Here is a 16,067-nt window from a genome sequence, read left to right on the forward strand (position 1 = left end):
TATAACATTTTCTTTATAACATGTAACAATCCTGTGTTTGTTTTGATCTCTTAGATTCTGTTAATTAATCTTTTCCAAACTGAACAAGCAAGTTGTACATTGATATGGAAATAAGTAGCCCACACCTAGAGCTGTGCTATATCTATTGGAGTCTGAAATCCGCTTAAATAATGAAGTAAAATCAAATAATTTTACTTCGTTTACTTCATTAAATAATGAAGTAAAATTTCATAAGGAAAGAACTTAATCTTGATTGAAATTTACTTTAAACTTAGAGCCAAATAAGAAATAACATTTTTATTTGCAAATCCATTTTTGATCCTGTGTTAATCAGAGTGTAGTTGTAAATTCAGTGGGTAAGTGTAGATTCTAATATTTTAGTGGACGAGTTTAGACCTGTCAGTTGTTCTTACAGTGGTGGAAAGCTTATTGTTAAATCAGACAAGCACAGAACAGCTTAAAATACCTGTGTAGTATTAAAAAGAATAAAATAAATTTCAGAATTGTATAGACAAATACATCAGAAGATTATTCATTCCCCCCCCCAAAAAAAAAAAAGAAATAAAAATAAAAATGTTACTGCAGTGTGTTTGTGAAGTGGTCATTACACAATATGTTCTTTTTGCTCTGTGAGTCCCAAATGGGAACAACCTGAGCTAGAAAGAATCTGTGCAAAGTGAGGGCTCAAACTCAAGACTCCCTTCAAGGATTCACCTCAGCTGTGTTTTGGATAAGAAAGTACGTGTCTTTCCATTGCACTTTTAAAACATGTTCTTGTTATTCCACATGAGATCACAAAACTTTCTCTTCTGGCCTCTTGTTCAAAGGGAGAAACTTTTCTCTGTCCCATGCTTTAAATGCTAGAAAATTAATATTCCCCCAAGGGGGGGCAGAGGAGAAGGGGTTTGTGGAAATTAATTTGAATAATAAATAATCCCCTTTGTGAAATATGTTCATATATGCCCTGGGGCAGTGTTATAGAAGATGTATGTCCATGTGTCATTGAGCATCCTTAACAATGTTTGAGTCCTGTTCCCTCAAAAGAGGGAGATGAAAGTTTCAGGAAATGAAATCTGTCCCCTTTGCCTGCTGCTCACTCCCGTTCCCCAAACAATATAGCTTTCTTTTTGCAAGCCAATGTTTGTTTTCAGTTGTACACATGAGACTGATGAAACGACAAAGCTTGGAGATATAAGGGGGATGAGGGGAAGGACTCTGCTTCTGATAACCTGTGGTGAGGAAAAGGGAGTAATTTGAGAATGTGCCCTTACCACACATGGCATGGGTCTTCCTTTTTCACAGACAGACATAAGCATCTGGGCAACCAGGATGCCCTGTTAATATCCTTAAAACACTCCAAAGGAATTTGCAAGGGCATGGTCACAAGATTGTGGATAGTTCATTTTTCTTCTTCAGGATTTCATGTTGTTCTGAATCCAGTCAAGATAACGATTCACATTTGTATAAACGCCAGGTATGTCTTTGCGACCACAACCTATTCCCCAGCTGATGATTCCAATTAGATGCATTCGATCATCCTTCATGCAGACCAGAGGCCCTCCAGAGTCACCCTGCAGAGAAGTACTAGGTTAGTAAAGAATCTCCTTTTTTGTTTGTGTTTTGTATTGTTTTTTTCTCTCACTGCCTTTAATTGTGCATTAGGTATCATCTCTTGTGTTTTCCTAAATATCCCATTTAATATACTCACAAATCAAGAGACACCATGCTTCTAATGCTCTTAGTAACAACACTTTTACATAAGCAACTTCTGTGTTCCAGGCAGTCTCCGTTAGTGCTTCTTTTGTATCAGGGAGAGACCGAAAACAATCTAATACTGAAGTGTCTAACTTTGTATGGCAGTTATTTATGAAATGTAGGTGATGTATTGTTAAGAACAACAAAAAAAACCCAACAACTATAAAGTTCAAACTATAAAGGTCCGGGCTGCTTTATACTCTTGTGAGTAATAGTAAATCATGAACATTAAAGAGATGTTGAAACTGAAGAAATGTCAATCTTTGTTTTAGGTATTATAATTTAATGTATGTTCTCCTGTTTCTCATGTTACAGCTGCTCATTCTCCCCTATCTTTTCATCTTTATTATTTTATTCTCCGCTTTCCAGTAGAGTGGCACCTACATCTCTTACAGAACCTACTGATGAATGTTTTGGTGGCTCACATAAGAGAAAATGTTAGGAAACCCTGCTGAGGTGGAGTTTCCTGCTCAGCTTTGTGATATTTCCTGTATTTGGAATTTTCAGTCTGTATTCTGATTTGCTTGATTGAATGTGGCCTGCATTCTCAGCTATGAGGAGAGGGGAGAAAAAAAGGAGAAAAAAAATGAAAGAGGACCCAGCAGTTCTGTTCTATTGAACAGAAGTTTACTAGAATTTCATGTAGTCAAATGCAGAAAATAAATTATTTTCTGAAGATTTGTGTTTGGTTTGTTCACACTATAAAGGACAGACCTAGAAAGAAAAGAGGAACAGAGCTGGCTTTACCTTGCAGGCGTCGTCAAGGTTCCTCGTGTCTCCTGCACATATCATATTGTCTGTAACTGTCCGGTTGTCTAGATGCTGTGCTGTGCACCGATTAGCTGGAAATAGTCTGACGTGCCCTTCTTTCAGGTGCTCTGAATAGAAGGGAGAAACTGGAAGGGACATGAATATATATATACTTATAAAAACTTTGCAATTCAATTTCTGCAGTTTGGGGAAGAGATATGGAACTAGCTATTGGCAGGAGGGGAGGGTGGCAAAATTCCCTTGCTGAAAGGGTCTTTTTTTAATTCTTGAGGGTTCTGCTTTCCTCATGAGAACAACTTTAATCTAGCTGAGAGAGAATATTGCTTTCTTAGCAAGCAATATTAGCAATGTTACAGAGGTTCCTACTGGGTGCAAAATAAAGAGCGCTAGGTTTCTTGGATGAATAAGTCATCTTTGCACAAATTACATCTAAATGAAGTCATAGTAACTGCATCTAAAAATGACTACCTGCATGAAATGTAACCTTGACTTTTTAGTATTAAACTTTTGTTAAGAAAAAAAAGATGCCTTATTGTACACAACACTGAGTAACTGGATAGGAATACACATGTGCTATTTTAGAATGGAATAGATTTATTTTTGTTTTGTGTGTTCACAAAGCTGAACATTGGCAGGATTGTTTTTCAGTCCAGTTTTGAATTACAATTGCAGTATCCCTTTGCTCTGAATGAGTTTATTCTGTACTCCCTGTAAGCAATGTGAAGGACTAGCTCGAAAAGCATATGGTATGCTCATATGTTAAATTTTCAAGTCTGTTCCAAAAACCTTAACAGCACAAATCATGATTTGTACTTGTTATGACAGATGCTTCACAGTCGCTGCTTCAGCATTTACAATTTGAAGAGAATAAAACAAAATAAGTAGAAAATGCCAGTGTATGTCTCCAGTCAGGTTTTATTCCTGTTTTTTGTTTGGCTGTGCTTTTTAAAATAGCTCATTTTTAAAAACCTTTCACCCAGCAAGGTGATTGATGCCCCATGCCTGTCATTGTTCAAGCAGCATTTGTATAATGCCCTCAGTAATATGCTTTAACTTTTGGTTAGCCCTGAAATGTTCAGGCAGTTGGATTTAATGATCTTCATAAGACCCTTCCAACTGAACTATTCTAATTCATTTAGCTGGCCTTATAATATATGTCTAGGATCATCAACTTTTTAGCTTTTTTGCTAATCACTGCACAGCAAATGTATCTTTTAGAATAATGCAACTACCTGCAACTGTAAATCTCAACAGAAATGGATTTCTGTCAGAATGACAATGTCTAAGTTTAATATTAAATGCAGTAAATATCTCAGTAAAGCAGAAATGCGGGAGCTTTGACTGCAGTTTTTCTCTTATACGTTCTGTCATTTTCTATGTTTTTACTATTGGAAAGTTTCAAGGAAGACTCCACTAGCCATGCTGCTACAGATCTCAGATGAATGAAATAACTTGGACCAGAACTTCTTTTTGTATGTGTTTCACTTACGTGTATGTTTTGGAGTGCTGATACAAGCCCACAAAATTATTTGCGGGGGTCAGACGTCAAACAATACTAAGGGCTTGAATTCTTTGAGGACAGGGGGACCTGACTTTGTACCCGGTGTATCTTCTACTTACATTCTTCATTTCTGCCATAACCAGAGATCTCGCATTCAGTCCAGTCAGGCAGCTGCAAGTTTGGTGTTGGGAGGCAGGCAGCACGGACAGTGTCTGTTTCAATAGCACAGTCTTTTGTATCAGATTTCAACTGCAGCAGAGCTGAAGAGGGAAAAAAATGACTACTTGACTAACATAAAGCTCGAGCAAATCATTACCTATCAAATCATGATGTCAAAGAAGTTCTTACCAATGTCATTGTCATAATTTTCGGAGTCAAATCTCTGATGCACAATGTAGTTCTTCACTTGAAAGTTCTGTTCATTTTCCTCAGGAGTTGTTCGTGAAGTCCTGCCCAGCACAATCTTCAGCTGATCAGTACTAAAGCTGAAAAATGAAAGAATTTTGCTTTCTTCCTGTGTTAACTGGAATGGACCCTTTCTTTGAAGATGTGCTGTTGGAACTTCTGCTTATTTAGCACTATTACTACGTCATTGCCCAAGCAGTTTAACCTCAGATGTCCTGTTGCCTTAGTTTTTGCAGTAATTGCTTAGAGCACACTGGCAAGCCTCCTCTGTAGGCTGTTGCTGTTACCAAGTTTCAGATGGCTCTGCATTCTATACTGACAGCTTTGTTCTTCAGCTATTTGGTGTTTTGCTGTGGTACCTTAATGCCATACAGCCAGTTTGCCTGTCTATATGTTGGTCACATTTAACTCTATAGAATACTTTTGTGGAGTAAATGGCTTTTCAAGTCTTTCACCCTTCCAGTAAGGCTAATCCTGGATGCTTCCATTCTCCAGAATTTTGGTATGATTTCCCAGACAGTACTGAATCCTCAGCTCACCCTTCCTCGAAGCAGTGAGCAGCTGACCAAACCCAGCAGGAACTGATCAGAATTCCTCCACAAGGAAGTGCTCTCCAGGTACTCGGCGATACTTCACAAAGATGGCAGCTTGCCATGGGTGAGCTTCAATGTCTGCACGGGAGCCAAATTTTATGCGGTACTGGTGTACTCTATGCTGCCGTGTGCCACAGGTGGCTGTGGATGACAAACGTGTTCAGGAACTCTGCACTGAGTTTGAGTTAAGAGATTGTTAGTTGTCACTGCATATCAAGGCAGCCTGGTATCAACTGTTCAGTATCTGACTCATTCCTGTTTCTTAGGAAACTTGTATAGATTTGAAACAATATAGTAAAGAAACCCTGTCTTTTCTGTCTCCCAGTTCTGCAGTCTTCTCTTCTGGCAGATAAGGTACTTCTATAACAGCTGATCTACAGAATCCCTATTTACCCCAAGCAGCTTTTTTTCCCACCTCTTATTTTACTGTAAGAGGCTTGCAACACTCTGAACAGTAATGCCTCAAAGAAAGAAGAATTGGGACTGTTAGGAGCCTTACAACAGGTAGGCACGTTACAGTACTCCCATGTGAGCTGATTTCCTTTCAGTACGTGGCACCAGGGCTTGTTGTCATTGTCAGGATTCCTGCAGCACAGGAAGGAGAAGAAAAACTTGAATCACCAGGTTTGCAGGGATTTTGGGGAGAAGGAGACACCTGAAGAGAGCAGGTGGGGATCTGACTGTATTCTTTTTGTTTTTTCTAGAGATACAGAGAGCACAGGGCAGTGTGGAATTTCTATTAATGTAGTCCAGTGTTAGGGAAGTATACACAAGTCAAGTGGAATGAAAATTACTATTGGCAGTGAGCTTTATTCTCCGCTGTAATGTATTGTCCCTGCTTTAATAAACTATGTAAACAACATGGATTAAATAACCTGGCTTTAATAACCCATATAAACAACATGCCCTGCCTCAGGAGTACCACAAGAAAGCTTACTGTTATTTATTTATTTATTAAATTCATTCTATAATGATACATACCGGCAGAAATTGTGACTGCCAAGGCCTAGCTGGTAAGCATCTCTTCTCCATGCAGTATATAGCTTGCTAACAATGAGTTGAGAATTCCACCTCAGACAGGTAGCTCCAGAACTGGTAACACTGTGACTGCCTCGGTAACCGTGCCTCTTCCAGTTTTGCAGTTGTTGTTCCCAACTTCAATAAGAAAGCTGCATGTTAACTGATGCATGTAAACCATCAGCTGTTCCTATTGTCATTTCTGTCAAGGCATCTATATATTAGCTCTACTTATGTCAGTCTCTCTGTGTCATAAATATAAAAAGCTTAAACATGATTTAATATGACAATACCAACTTTTCAGTTACACAAGTCCACAGAGAACCCTTATATATGCAGTGAGTCATGGAAGCTCTGAAGTCCATTCCCTGTCTTGCGTGTACCTTTTGAACAGGAGGGTACACTGCAGTATTCCCAGATGTACTTTCCCCCTTTATAGATATAGCACCAGGGTCTGGAGTCTTCATCTGGGTTTCTGAAAGAGTTAATGCATAATGCATTTATGCGATATTATAAAGACATTATGCATCATTATAAAACTGTCATTATTAGTCTCAAGTGTGTCATCTAGTACAGTAACTTGATCCTGCTCAGCAGTGCAGAGGTGGACGGAACCACCAAAAGTAATTTGTATTCTTATTTTAATTATAAAAGCAAAGAATATGTGGAGATGAGGATGAGACAGCCGGTAGCAGGGCTAGCTAACTTGTTTGTGCAGTTTAGTTCATTTGCAGGAAGCACTATATTTTAGAATTGTGAGGAGCATGCAGATCTGCAGGCATAGGTGGCAGGAAACTGGCTTGCAAAGGGAGCTTTAGGCACTGAGAAGGATGCAAATGGGCACAAGGGAAGACTATGGGGTGAGAAAGGCATGCATTTTTTAGTCCAGCATAAACATCTACTCTAGATGAATCAGAAGCTGAGATCTATCTATAGAAGTTGCAGTTGCTGCTCTCGTACTGCACTGTATGTGCACCTGTATGCAGTGTTCTGTGGCTGGTATCAAACAGCCTCTCTTTTGCCCCAGGTTCTCAGAATGGGCAGATTCTTACAGCTGTGACATGAGTCGTGAGTCCCTCACCTGCAATAGTTGTGATTACCCAATCCCAGCTCAGCAGCATCCTTTCTTTGGCCGCTGTACGTCTGGTCCATCAAACCATCAATATTCCAATTCAAGCATTCAACTCCACTCTCTGTCCTGCTCCACGTGCCCCTGTATGTTACTCCAGCATCTTTGTAGCACTTAACTTCAGTATCTGAGCAAAAGGGAACAAAACATTACTGAAAGGACAGCATCACACACCGCTTCTCTTGTCTCTTGTTCTGCTTAAACTTGGCTCCCAGCTGCCTTGTATTGTAAATTGGTGAAAATGTCTTTCCAAGCAAATTGCAAGGATATACAAATATCTTCAGCTTCAAAATGTAGTGTTTTATCGAGAGACACTGAGATCAACCCAGGTGTCCTTCTCAAAGGTTCTTTGTAGAAAAGCTTTACCGTGAAAAGAGACACCTTAATGGAGAGCCCAGTATACAGCAGTAGTTTCTGAGTCTCTGCTTTCTGCACTACATAGCTAAAACGAGCAGCATTGTTCCCATTAACTGATACATTATACTTGCCTATTTCGCACTGCTTCCCAGAGAAACCTTGGTGACACTGGCAGACGAAGAGCTGTGGGGAGTAATATGCCTGTGAACACTGGCCCCCATTGTAGCATTTATTTCTAGTGCAGGCTGTGCAGGAAAGAAAAGTCAAGAAACAGTTAGAATTCACAGAAGTAAGCAGCTGGCAATGTACCCACCTGTCCTTCTGTCAGTCTCCTTTAGCCTGCTCTACTTCCCCCTGCCTAAACATATTTAGTGCCACATTCTTCCTTTGTTCCATTCTCTCCGTGTTCACTGTTATGAGCCTTTCTCAGCCTCTTGCTCATTCCTCTTAGTTCTGCCTGATTGGTGTATATTAATGCTTTCATTTCAAGCAAGGTTTCCATGTGATAATTTCCTTCCCTGACGGTGGAGCTCTTTAGAACAATTAGATGGACAGTCTGTCATCTCCTGCTCTTTCCTTCTTTTTCTTCTTCATACTCACCTCTGATGGGAACAGTGTGGCAGCGACTCCGACCGCTGTCGCACCTACAGTACTCTATTCGGCTCCTTGAGAGCCTCAGCCAGCTCCCCTTGTGCTGGTAAATTTCTCCAGATGAATAGTCTGTGCAAATGGCTGTAATTAGAGAAAGGAATCTCTTAGAGATTCATTGAAAATACTTGGTTTAGCAAAAGAACTCTTTTCTCTTTCCAGGATAAAAAGTATCCATGATGGGAGCATCTGTCTTACAGAATCACAGAACTGTAGGGGTTGGAAGGGACCTCGAAAGATCATCGGGTCCAGGCAACCCTTTCTCCTCCCCAGACCCAGATTGTCCTGTCACTCTCACTATTATGCTACTGGGTATTCTGTTCTGCTAGTGAAGAACAGGGGGTGGGGGGCCGACTTTGCTCTTTGAGCTGTAGATGGTATTAATACTCCAGTATTTTGCCTTCTGAATCTGCCATTCTCAGATCCCCTCTCCCCCCCCCACCCCAGCCATAGAAAACAGCTTTCAGGCTCTATTCCCTCAGCACCATCTGCTTTTCTGTCCTGTGCTCATAAAGCTCCAGATAATGCAGTTGTACTTTGCCTGGCTTACCTCTAGATCTGGCTCCCCGTTTGTAACGCATGTGCCAGCCCTGCAAGCAAAGAAGGTTAATTCTGTGAGTAGCTGCTCTCCTAAGAAAACTGAGAGAACAAGTGCCTCCAAAGGGACAGTCCTCCTCTTGAGGTCTTGCAAATCAGAGTAGTGAAAAGTGCCTTCAGTACTTCAGCAAGGGTACTGAAAACTGCAAATCATTGAATTACCACTGATTATACAGTTATTGTTTGTCACTTGAGTGATGTGAACTTGGTGATGTGTTGTACTTGCATCAGGTGTGAAATGATTATGTACTTTTAGGGCATCGCAACTCTTAGCTTGTCAGCTTTCTGCTATTTGCAGGAGGTCCAAGGAAATATTTTTCAGAGACATAAATATAGGTAAACAGTTACTTTTGCCCAGCAGCTGTTGCTTGCAGTTTCCTCATGAGCCTTTGTACCTTGATGAGATTTGATTTTTTTTTCAGAGCGTATTTTACTAGCTGGTCATAACAGGAGCTCAGCATGGACTGGATCACGTGTATGCAACGGAATGTGATCCTTCCTTTGGCACAAGCCTTTCACTTGTTATCCATCATGCTTAAGTACTGAAATTGGGGTGGGAGGAAAGAGGAGAAAGGTAGAGATAAATTTCTTGCAGCCAATTAAATAAAATATTTTGAAGTTTTAAGCATGAAACCCATTTAGAAAACTTTGATTGGACACAAAAGAAAGAACAGCATAAAAAGAAAGAGGAAGGCTGGGATAACAATTTTTTGAGAAGATACTAAACTTTAGAATTGTGCAGTGTTTATTTAAGCTATGCAATGTGAAGCGTGGAATGAGAGGACATGGAAACCATCAATGGCTAGTTGTACATGAGAATAATGATGAAGGTGAGGCCAACGGAAAGGAAATTAAAGGGTTATTGTGATGGATCTCTTCCTAACTGTGAATAGTATCTGACTGAACAGATACACAAGGAAGATTTGGAAGTGACTTTCTTACTGAAATGGAAACCAGATAGGATAATACATTAGTAGAAATCCCATATTAGACATAGACCGGTTCACATGGCTTTCCTTCCTCTGATTTATAGTGATAGAATGAGATCCTCCTTTTGTCTGATGCAGACAGCTGGAATCGCTAGCAAGGAAGTGCTGCTGAAAACAAGGTTGAGTGCCTGTGGATGGCAAGAGCATTATTTCCCTCCTTACCTGGCACTGAGTAATTGTGATTGCTCCCATCAGCAGGAGGAGATATTGGAGTGTTTTCCACATCATCTCCAGATCTCAAGTTATCTATAGAGGGTTAAAAAAAAAAAAATGTTTTACAGAGTGAGTTACATCCGAAGTAGTGAGTTTAAATTAAGGTTTTAAATGATGAAAATGCTTTTTACATTAAGTCCCACTTTCTACTCTGCAGTTCTCAGCAATTAGGCTTAGCTGTCTTGGTGTCCCTGAACAGAGGAAACTGCCAGGCTGGACCTAGTTGCGCTTATATTTGATAAACATAGAAACCCTACAACCCTAAAGCATAACCTCTTGGATCTGGTGGAAACTCAGAGCATGTTTCCTGGAGAATAAGACTTGTAGAAGAAAATTGAAAGTCCTTTTTCCCAAGGCTGCTGGAAGCCAACAGTATCATGCCCATTATTAAAGAGATGACTTGTCTAATAAAGGAAATGTTGATTAGAAAGCATTAACTGAGATTCAGGTCACTGAGTCCCATCCAAGAGATCTTTTGCAGTGGCACAGAAATCTGCTAATAACTGTTGTTTAAGAAGGTTTGTATTTTCTGCCCAGGCTGCTTCTTTGGGCAAGAGTGAGGGCTGCTTGCTGATGGATTGCGTTGGCAAGGAGACTATGGTGATGATAGGGATGCTTTGTGGTAGGTGGTGATGATAGGCGGGTTGCTACGTCTTCATTTTTCAGTATTTCTACAGTTTCTCCCTCTTTGGCCTTGCTGAGCTTTCAGTTTCTACTATTGTCGTATGTTTTTGCTAAAAATTGAGAGTATGTTGAACATCTGACAGGCTAGCTTTTGATCTGGTGCTCTCCTTGTTACAGCATTTCTTTCTGTGTGTCACTTCTATGCGATCACAACTGCATGTTTTATTCCCTCAAATCACTTTGGCAGATTTATGCGGTAAGAGATGTGGATGAGGTAGAGCAGAGGGTGGGCTCTCATTTCCATTCCCAGTCTCTAGGGCTGCTCTACAACATACTGGATAGTGGTTTCTCATGATTAGCCTGCACGAAGGGGAGACAAAGTTGCAAGTCAGACTGAAGAGGTTCATAGGAACAGCTTCTGAGAGCATTATTACTCCAAGTCTTGTCTCTGGGTCATACCTTAATGATGAAATACATGTGGTCCAGAGCAGCTCTCAGGGGTAATATTAATATGCAGATTTTGTAGTAATCTCCATGTACTTTCAAGTCCTTTCTGACCTCTTAACAAGCATTTTGCATTACACAGCAAGCCTTTAAAAAAAACAAGCTGAGTTTTCCAAACAGGCATTGACTTCACGGGAATATGCTAACTGCATTTGAACTCAGCCAGCGGTGCTCCCAAAGCTGCAATGCATAACCCAAAATCACGCAGAAGTTATTGGGCTGCTGCTCAAACACTGTGTTATCTTATCCTTAATCCCTGCAGCTGTTGCTCATTATTGGAGCTGTGCAGGGATGTGTTCTGAATCTCACAGCTGCAGGATTTTAAATTGCTAATTATTAGCACCACCAGTCACCTTTGTTGCCAGCTGTGGAGGAGGCTGGAATTTCTTGCTGACTGCTTTAAGAAACAAGATTCTGCTAGCCTAGACCTTGCGTATGAAAGACTCATGAAGTGAAACGACTCTGACTGAGCTGCTTTGTTAGCATTATTCTGTGGGAAGAACTATGAAGAACTGTAGAGACTTTATTTCTGAGGTACATGCTAAGATTCTCTGGAAACAAGGCAACACTGGCAACACTTTTTTGAGGGGAGATTGGAGTGGCAGAGCTGGCCTAATTAATATCTTGGAAGAAGTCCTAGGTTCCTGATACCAGAAGGAAACTAACTATAGCTAGTTTTAGTGAAGGAAGGGAGGTTGAGAAACAGGGAGCTATTTCAGTCTTGGAAACTGACATGAAAGGAGTCCCTATTTATGAATTACTTGAGTGGCTTAATGTTATAATCAAGTTTATGCTGTATAATCTTCTGTACAAGTAGATTCTAGTCTTATGCTGTACATACTGCTAGCGTGGAGTGCTACAGAATGTATCCCTGAAGTTGCCTTGCGTCAGATACTGCATCCTTTCTTCCAGTTACTTTTCCTGCGCCCTGTTCAGGCTAGCTCATGTTGCAGTGCTACAGCCCTTTCTTCCTTCTTCCCCTCTCCCATGCCTGTCTGTCCATTGGTGGCTGGTGTCCCACTGTGCAAGGAAAAGTGGTAACAGGTTTTGCCAGATGTTTGTTTTCAGTCCAGAGAAAGGTACGATACCATGCCAGTCAATTGGAATGTTCTGAATGATAAGCCCTATCAAACAGAAACCACATGGCTCTATGAAAAATAGCATGTTTACAAGACTCCAGGCAGAAACCTTCAACCAATGTACTTGGTGGTACTGCTCTCATAAGCAGTTTGTGCCTGCTGCTTTCATCTTGTTTCCTCTCTGAACAAGAAATACTCTAGCAATAAGACAGAGGCCTTGATGTGTTGTTCTGACATTCTGTTTCTATGCTGTGAGGTACAGTAAAACAAGGATATACGATACCCTAAATTTAGAGGTTCTCAGGCTTAATTCTTTTAGAATTCTAAATGAATCAGAAGCTGCCTGTTTTGTTCATAATCACACTTCAGACATGTGAGTAATAAAGGAAGTATTGCCCTTTGAAAGAGAAACAGAGAGAAGAGGGAACTAGAACTCAGGGGGATGAATTAGGAGGCTTGGCTAAAAGCAAAAAGTTTTAAAAACAGTATGAAGGTTTTAAAGAATGGAGTGAATTGATGAAGTAGATAACCAGGCTTGCAACGAGGACTTTTCTACTTGTACAGAGCCAGCTCTATACATTGTTTTTTTTTTTTTTTTTTTTTATTAATGTATGCCTTTTATGATAGCCAATAAGGAATGGAGTAAGCTGGAAAACATTATTGCGACTAACGTGTAATAGTATTTCACTGGAGATTGGATATTCCATGCTAACCACATAGATCAGCAAGTCGTGAGTTGTTGCACACGGTACAGGTATTGTGCTAGTAGCATATACCTCAATACAGACCTGGAATTGGATGCAGATAAGGAATGCTGCAGATGCAGTGTCTCTGCTGAAGCATCATCATCAGGAATACTTTAAATTGCATATTTTGACTATTAATTATTAATAACAGCTCTTCTAAGAAGTGAGAGTGTATTATTTACAGATGTGGCATAAGACCTAAAAAAGGGGCATAGCTTATAAAGGTCAAACAGAACATCATTGGTAGCAAGTAAAGGTAGCTTCCCCCACCCATCCCTTCTAGTCACCTGGTATACATATAGAATACTTGCTTCGATTCTGAATCCATAGCATTAGCAGCTCCCTTGCTTATAAACCACCGTCTTGGTCTAGATCAGAGGACTGCAGGTCCTTGATGCCTTTTCCTGCCTTTTGGAGAAAGTGCTGCCATATCCCTTTTCTAAACTGAGCAGATGAGTATCAGGCTTGTACTGCTTTTCTTTAGAATATCACAGTGGACAAGCGCTTGCTTTTGGGGAAAATAATTTAAAATTTTGAAGTCTTTGAAGGCAGTGGAGAAAACGGGCATTTCAAGCTCTGGCTTCCTTTGGGGAATCATTCTCAATATTTCCTGTCATTTGAAAAGAATCATGTTTAGGAAGAACTGAAGACAACCCGCCCTCCTCCTCCCCTTTGTGCCTCCATTATCCTGATTGTGAGCCTGGGGTGAAATGTGTAGTCTGATCTCCTGGGAAGACAATGAATTGTCCTTTCACGCCTGGCTCTCGGGGCTTCTCCTTACCATTGGAATGTTTGTAACTCTTCCTTTGCTAGTTCTTTTTCAAAATGTTCTCTGTGCAGGAGGCTCCTCCCTGCTAGCTGTTCAGAGCCTGAGGCCATTTGCCCTTTCCCTGGAATAGCTTGCTGAGGCTTTCTTGAAGCAACTGAAAGCTGAAAGTTTTATCCAGCATTATAAATCTTCTGAAGCTGAAAAGCAATAGCTTTGTTAGTTAACTACCATGATACCCTAGTAGGCTTTATTAAACAGTATTTAGTACTATTTAATGATAATGCCAATAACGTTGAAAACAGGAAATGAACTTTTTGAAACAGGTGTAGAGTAGCACATACCTTTTTTGCTTTTTTCTCTCTCCTATTTTCTGCTGATGATTTCTTCCCAGACCAGCCTCTTTCTGTTATCCACGTCTCTGTTATGATCTTTTGATCAGCTCCTTCCCGTCTTAAAAACTCCCTCTGAAAGGGGTGGAGACTAAAGAGGGCAGGAGGGGTGCTTCCCCGCCCCCCTCCCTTCCCAAGAGAAAAGATAGCAGCCAGGATCTTGGGATGACCTAGGATGGAGTGGCCTCGTGTCCAGAGGCATTAGGGAATGTTTGGGGTGTGGGGCGGCAGGAGAAAAGCTTGCTTGGCTGATGTCAGGAGGGCATAATACTGGATTTTACCGCCAGTTTGCTTTCTTCATACTTTATTCCAGTCCAAGAGCAAATCAGTCTTCAAAACATTTTTTTTTTTTTCTACGTTGAACAACTTAAGCTTCAATGAGAGTGAGAACCAGTAAGTATCCCATATGAAGAACTGTCTCATTGTGCCTTCTAGGACTGTGAGGGAAGAATGGCTAGGCAGCGCCCAAAACGAATGCATGAATGTTTTATTTCTAACATGGCATAGGTCTGTAGGCTTAGTCCTCATATGAGAAACTCCTGCTTCAATCAAAAGCAGTGCGCTATGTCAGAATGACATCCGTCTTTGGCACAGAGACCCTGACCGGTAAGTGGAGCAAAGCATGCAATGAACAGTGCCTGCTGGGAGAAGTGGTCAAAGGACTTCCCAGGTTAAGTGGGGACGATGAGCAAAACTTAGGATCCTTGGTTAGAAATAAGGGACTAGCGTATTAAGGACCAGACGAGTTAAAGCTGACTGATACTGTCCTCTTAGAAAACGAAACTGCTCAATCAAGGTACCAGTCCCAAAGCACTACATTGTCGGCGTCTTGTGGCAGAAAAATCCAAACGAGTGGAGTGGTTTTAGAACTGGAATTTAAGGCTGGGTTTGTTAAACCCGCTCTGTCCTCTTTTGCACCCTTCCTTCAGGTATTTATAGGACCTTGATAAGGTCTTTTCTGAGCCATCTCTTCTCCAGCCTGACTCTCAGAGCGTTTTCTCATAGCATAATGCACCATCTCCTTCATCTTTGTAGCCCTTCATTGGACTGTCTCCAGTATGTCCATGTCTCTCTTGTACTGGAAGCTCAGAACCAGTTGCAGCACTCTAGGAGTGGCTTTACTGGTGCTGAGCAGAGGAGAAGATCACCTCCCTCTACCTGCTGGCAATGCTTTGCCTAATGCAGCCCCCAGAAATACCGTTAGCATTCTCTTACAGTCGAGAGCACCATTGCTGGTGTATGTCTCAGCCTGATGCCCTCTAGGAGAGCTCCGGTAGCTTTCTGCCCTAGCCTGCTTTCCGGACAGGTGGCCACCTGGGATGTCCTGGTGTTGTTCCTACCCAGGGGCAGGGCTTGCACTTCTCCCATGCAGAACTTCCTGAGGTTCCTGCCAGCTCCTTCTCCAGCCTGTCCAAGTCCCTCTGGATGGCCAGCACAACCCCTCTGGCACATAGCCACTCATTCCAGTTTTCTCATCTGAAAACATACCAAGTACACTGCCCCCATCATCCAGAACATTAATGGATGATGTTGAACAGAGGCGGGCTCAGTTACTGACCCCCGTGGTTACGCTGCTAGTACGGCCTCTGATTAGTCTTTGGGCCACCCCCTGGGCCAAGCAGCTCAGCCCATCGTCAGTCGCTTTGCCTTTTTTACGCTCGATCAGCACAATTTGGAGGCTTCGTTGGCACAGGCGGGCACGGCAGAGCCTCCCTGGGGCTGGAGGGAGCGTCGTCCCCGCGGTGCCTCTCTCCAGGCCCTGCAGCAGCCGTTTGCCGTGCCGGCCGGCCCCAGCTGTCGGGGAGGTTTCTGCGCGCCCGCAGAACTGGGGGACGCGCACGGGAAGCAAGCGGCGAACCGGGAGCTCTCCGTGAGCCCCCGCGGAGCTCGGCCGGGACTCGGGGCGTGAGGCGCAGCCGAGGGCTGGCGGCGGGGCGGGGCGGGGCGCGCGCGGCTCCTTTAAGGGCGGGCTCGCGCCGCC

General features: G+C 42.0%; 1 protein-coding gene across 1 annotated transcript; it reads right to left on the bottom strand.

Annotated features, from left to right (window-relative positions):
* Window positions 1-282: 282 nt before the first annotated feature.
* On the bottom strand, window positions 283-15,805 carry PLAT (plasminogen activator, tissue type). Its single transcript, XM_032204222.1, is given in 16 exon segments — window positions 283-1,571; window positions 2,503-2,651; window positions 4,147-4,287; window positions 4,376-4,512; window positions 4,972-5,035; window positions 5,038-5,166; window positions 5,525-5,610; window positions 6,007-6,145; window positions 6,148-6,180; window positions 6,426-6,517; window positions 7,124-7,298; window positions 7,660-7,773; window positions 8,129-8,260; window positions 8,727-8,766; window positions 9,925-10,008; window positions 14,039-15,805. Coding segments are annotated over 15 exon segments (1,656 nt in total). The 5' UTR covers window positions 9,991-10,008; window positions 14,039-15,805; the 3' UTR covers window positions 283-1,412.
* Window positions 15,806-16,067: the final 262 nt, after the last annotated feature.

This window comes from Aythya fuligula, chromosome 27 (genome assembly GCF_009819795.1).
Source record: "Aythya fuligula isolate bAytFul2 chromosome 27, bAytFul2.pri, whole genome shotgun sequence".
Taxonomy (NCBI): domain Eukaryota; kingdom Metazoa; phylum Chordata; class Aves; order Anseriformes; family Anatidae; genus Aythya; species Aythya fuligula.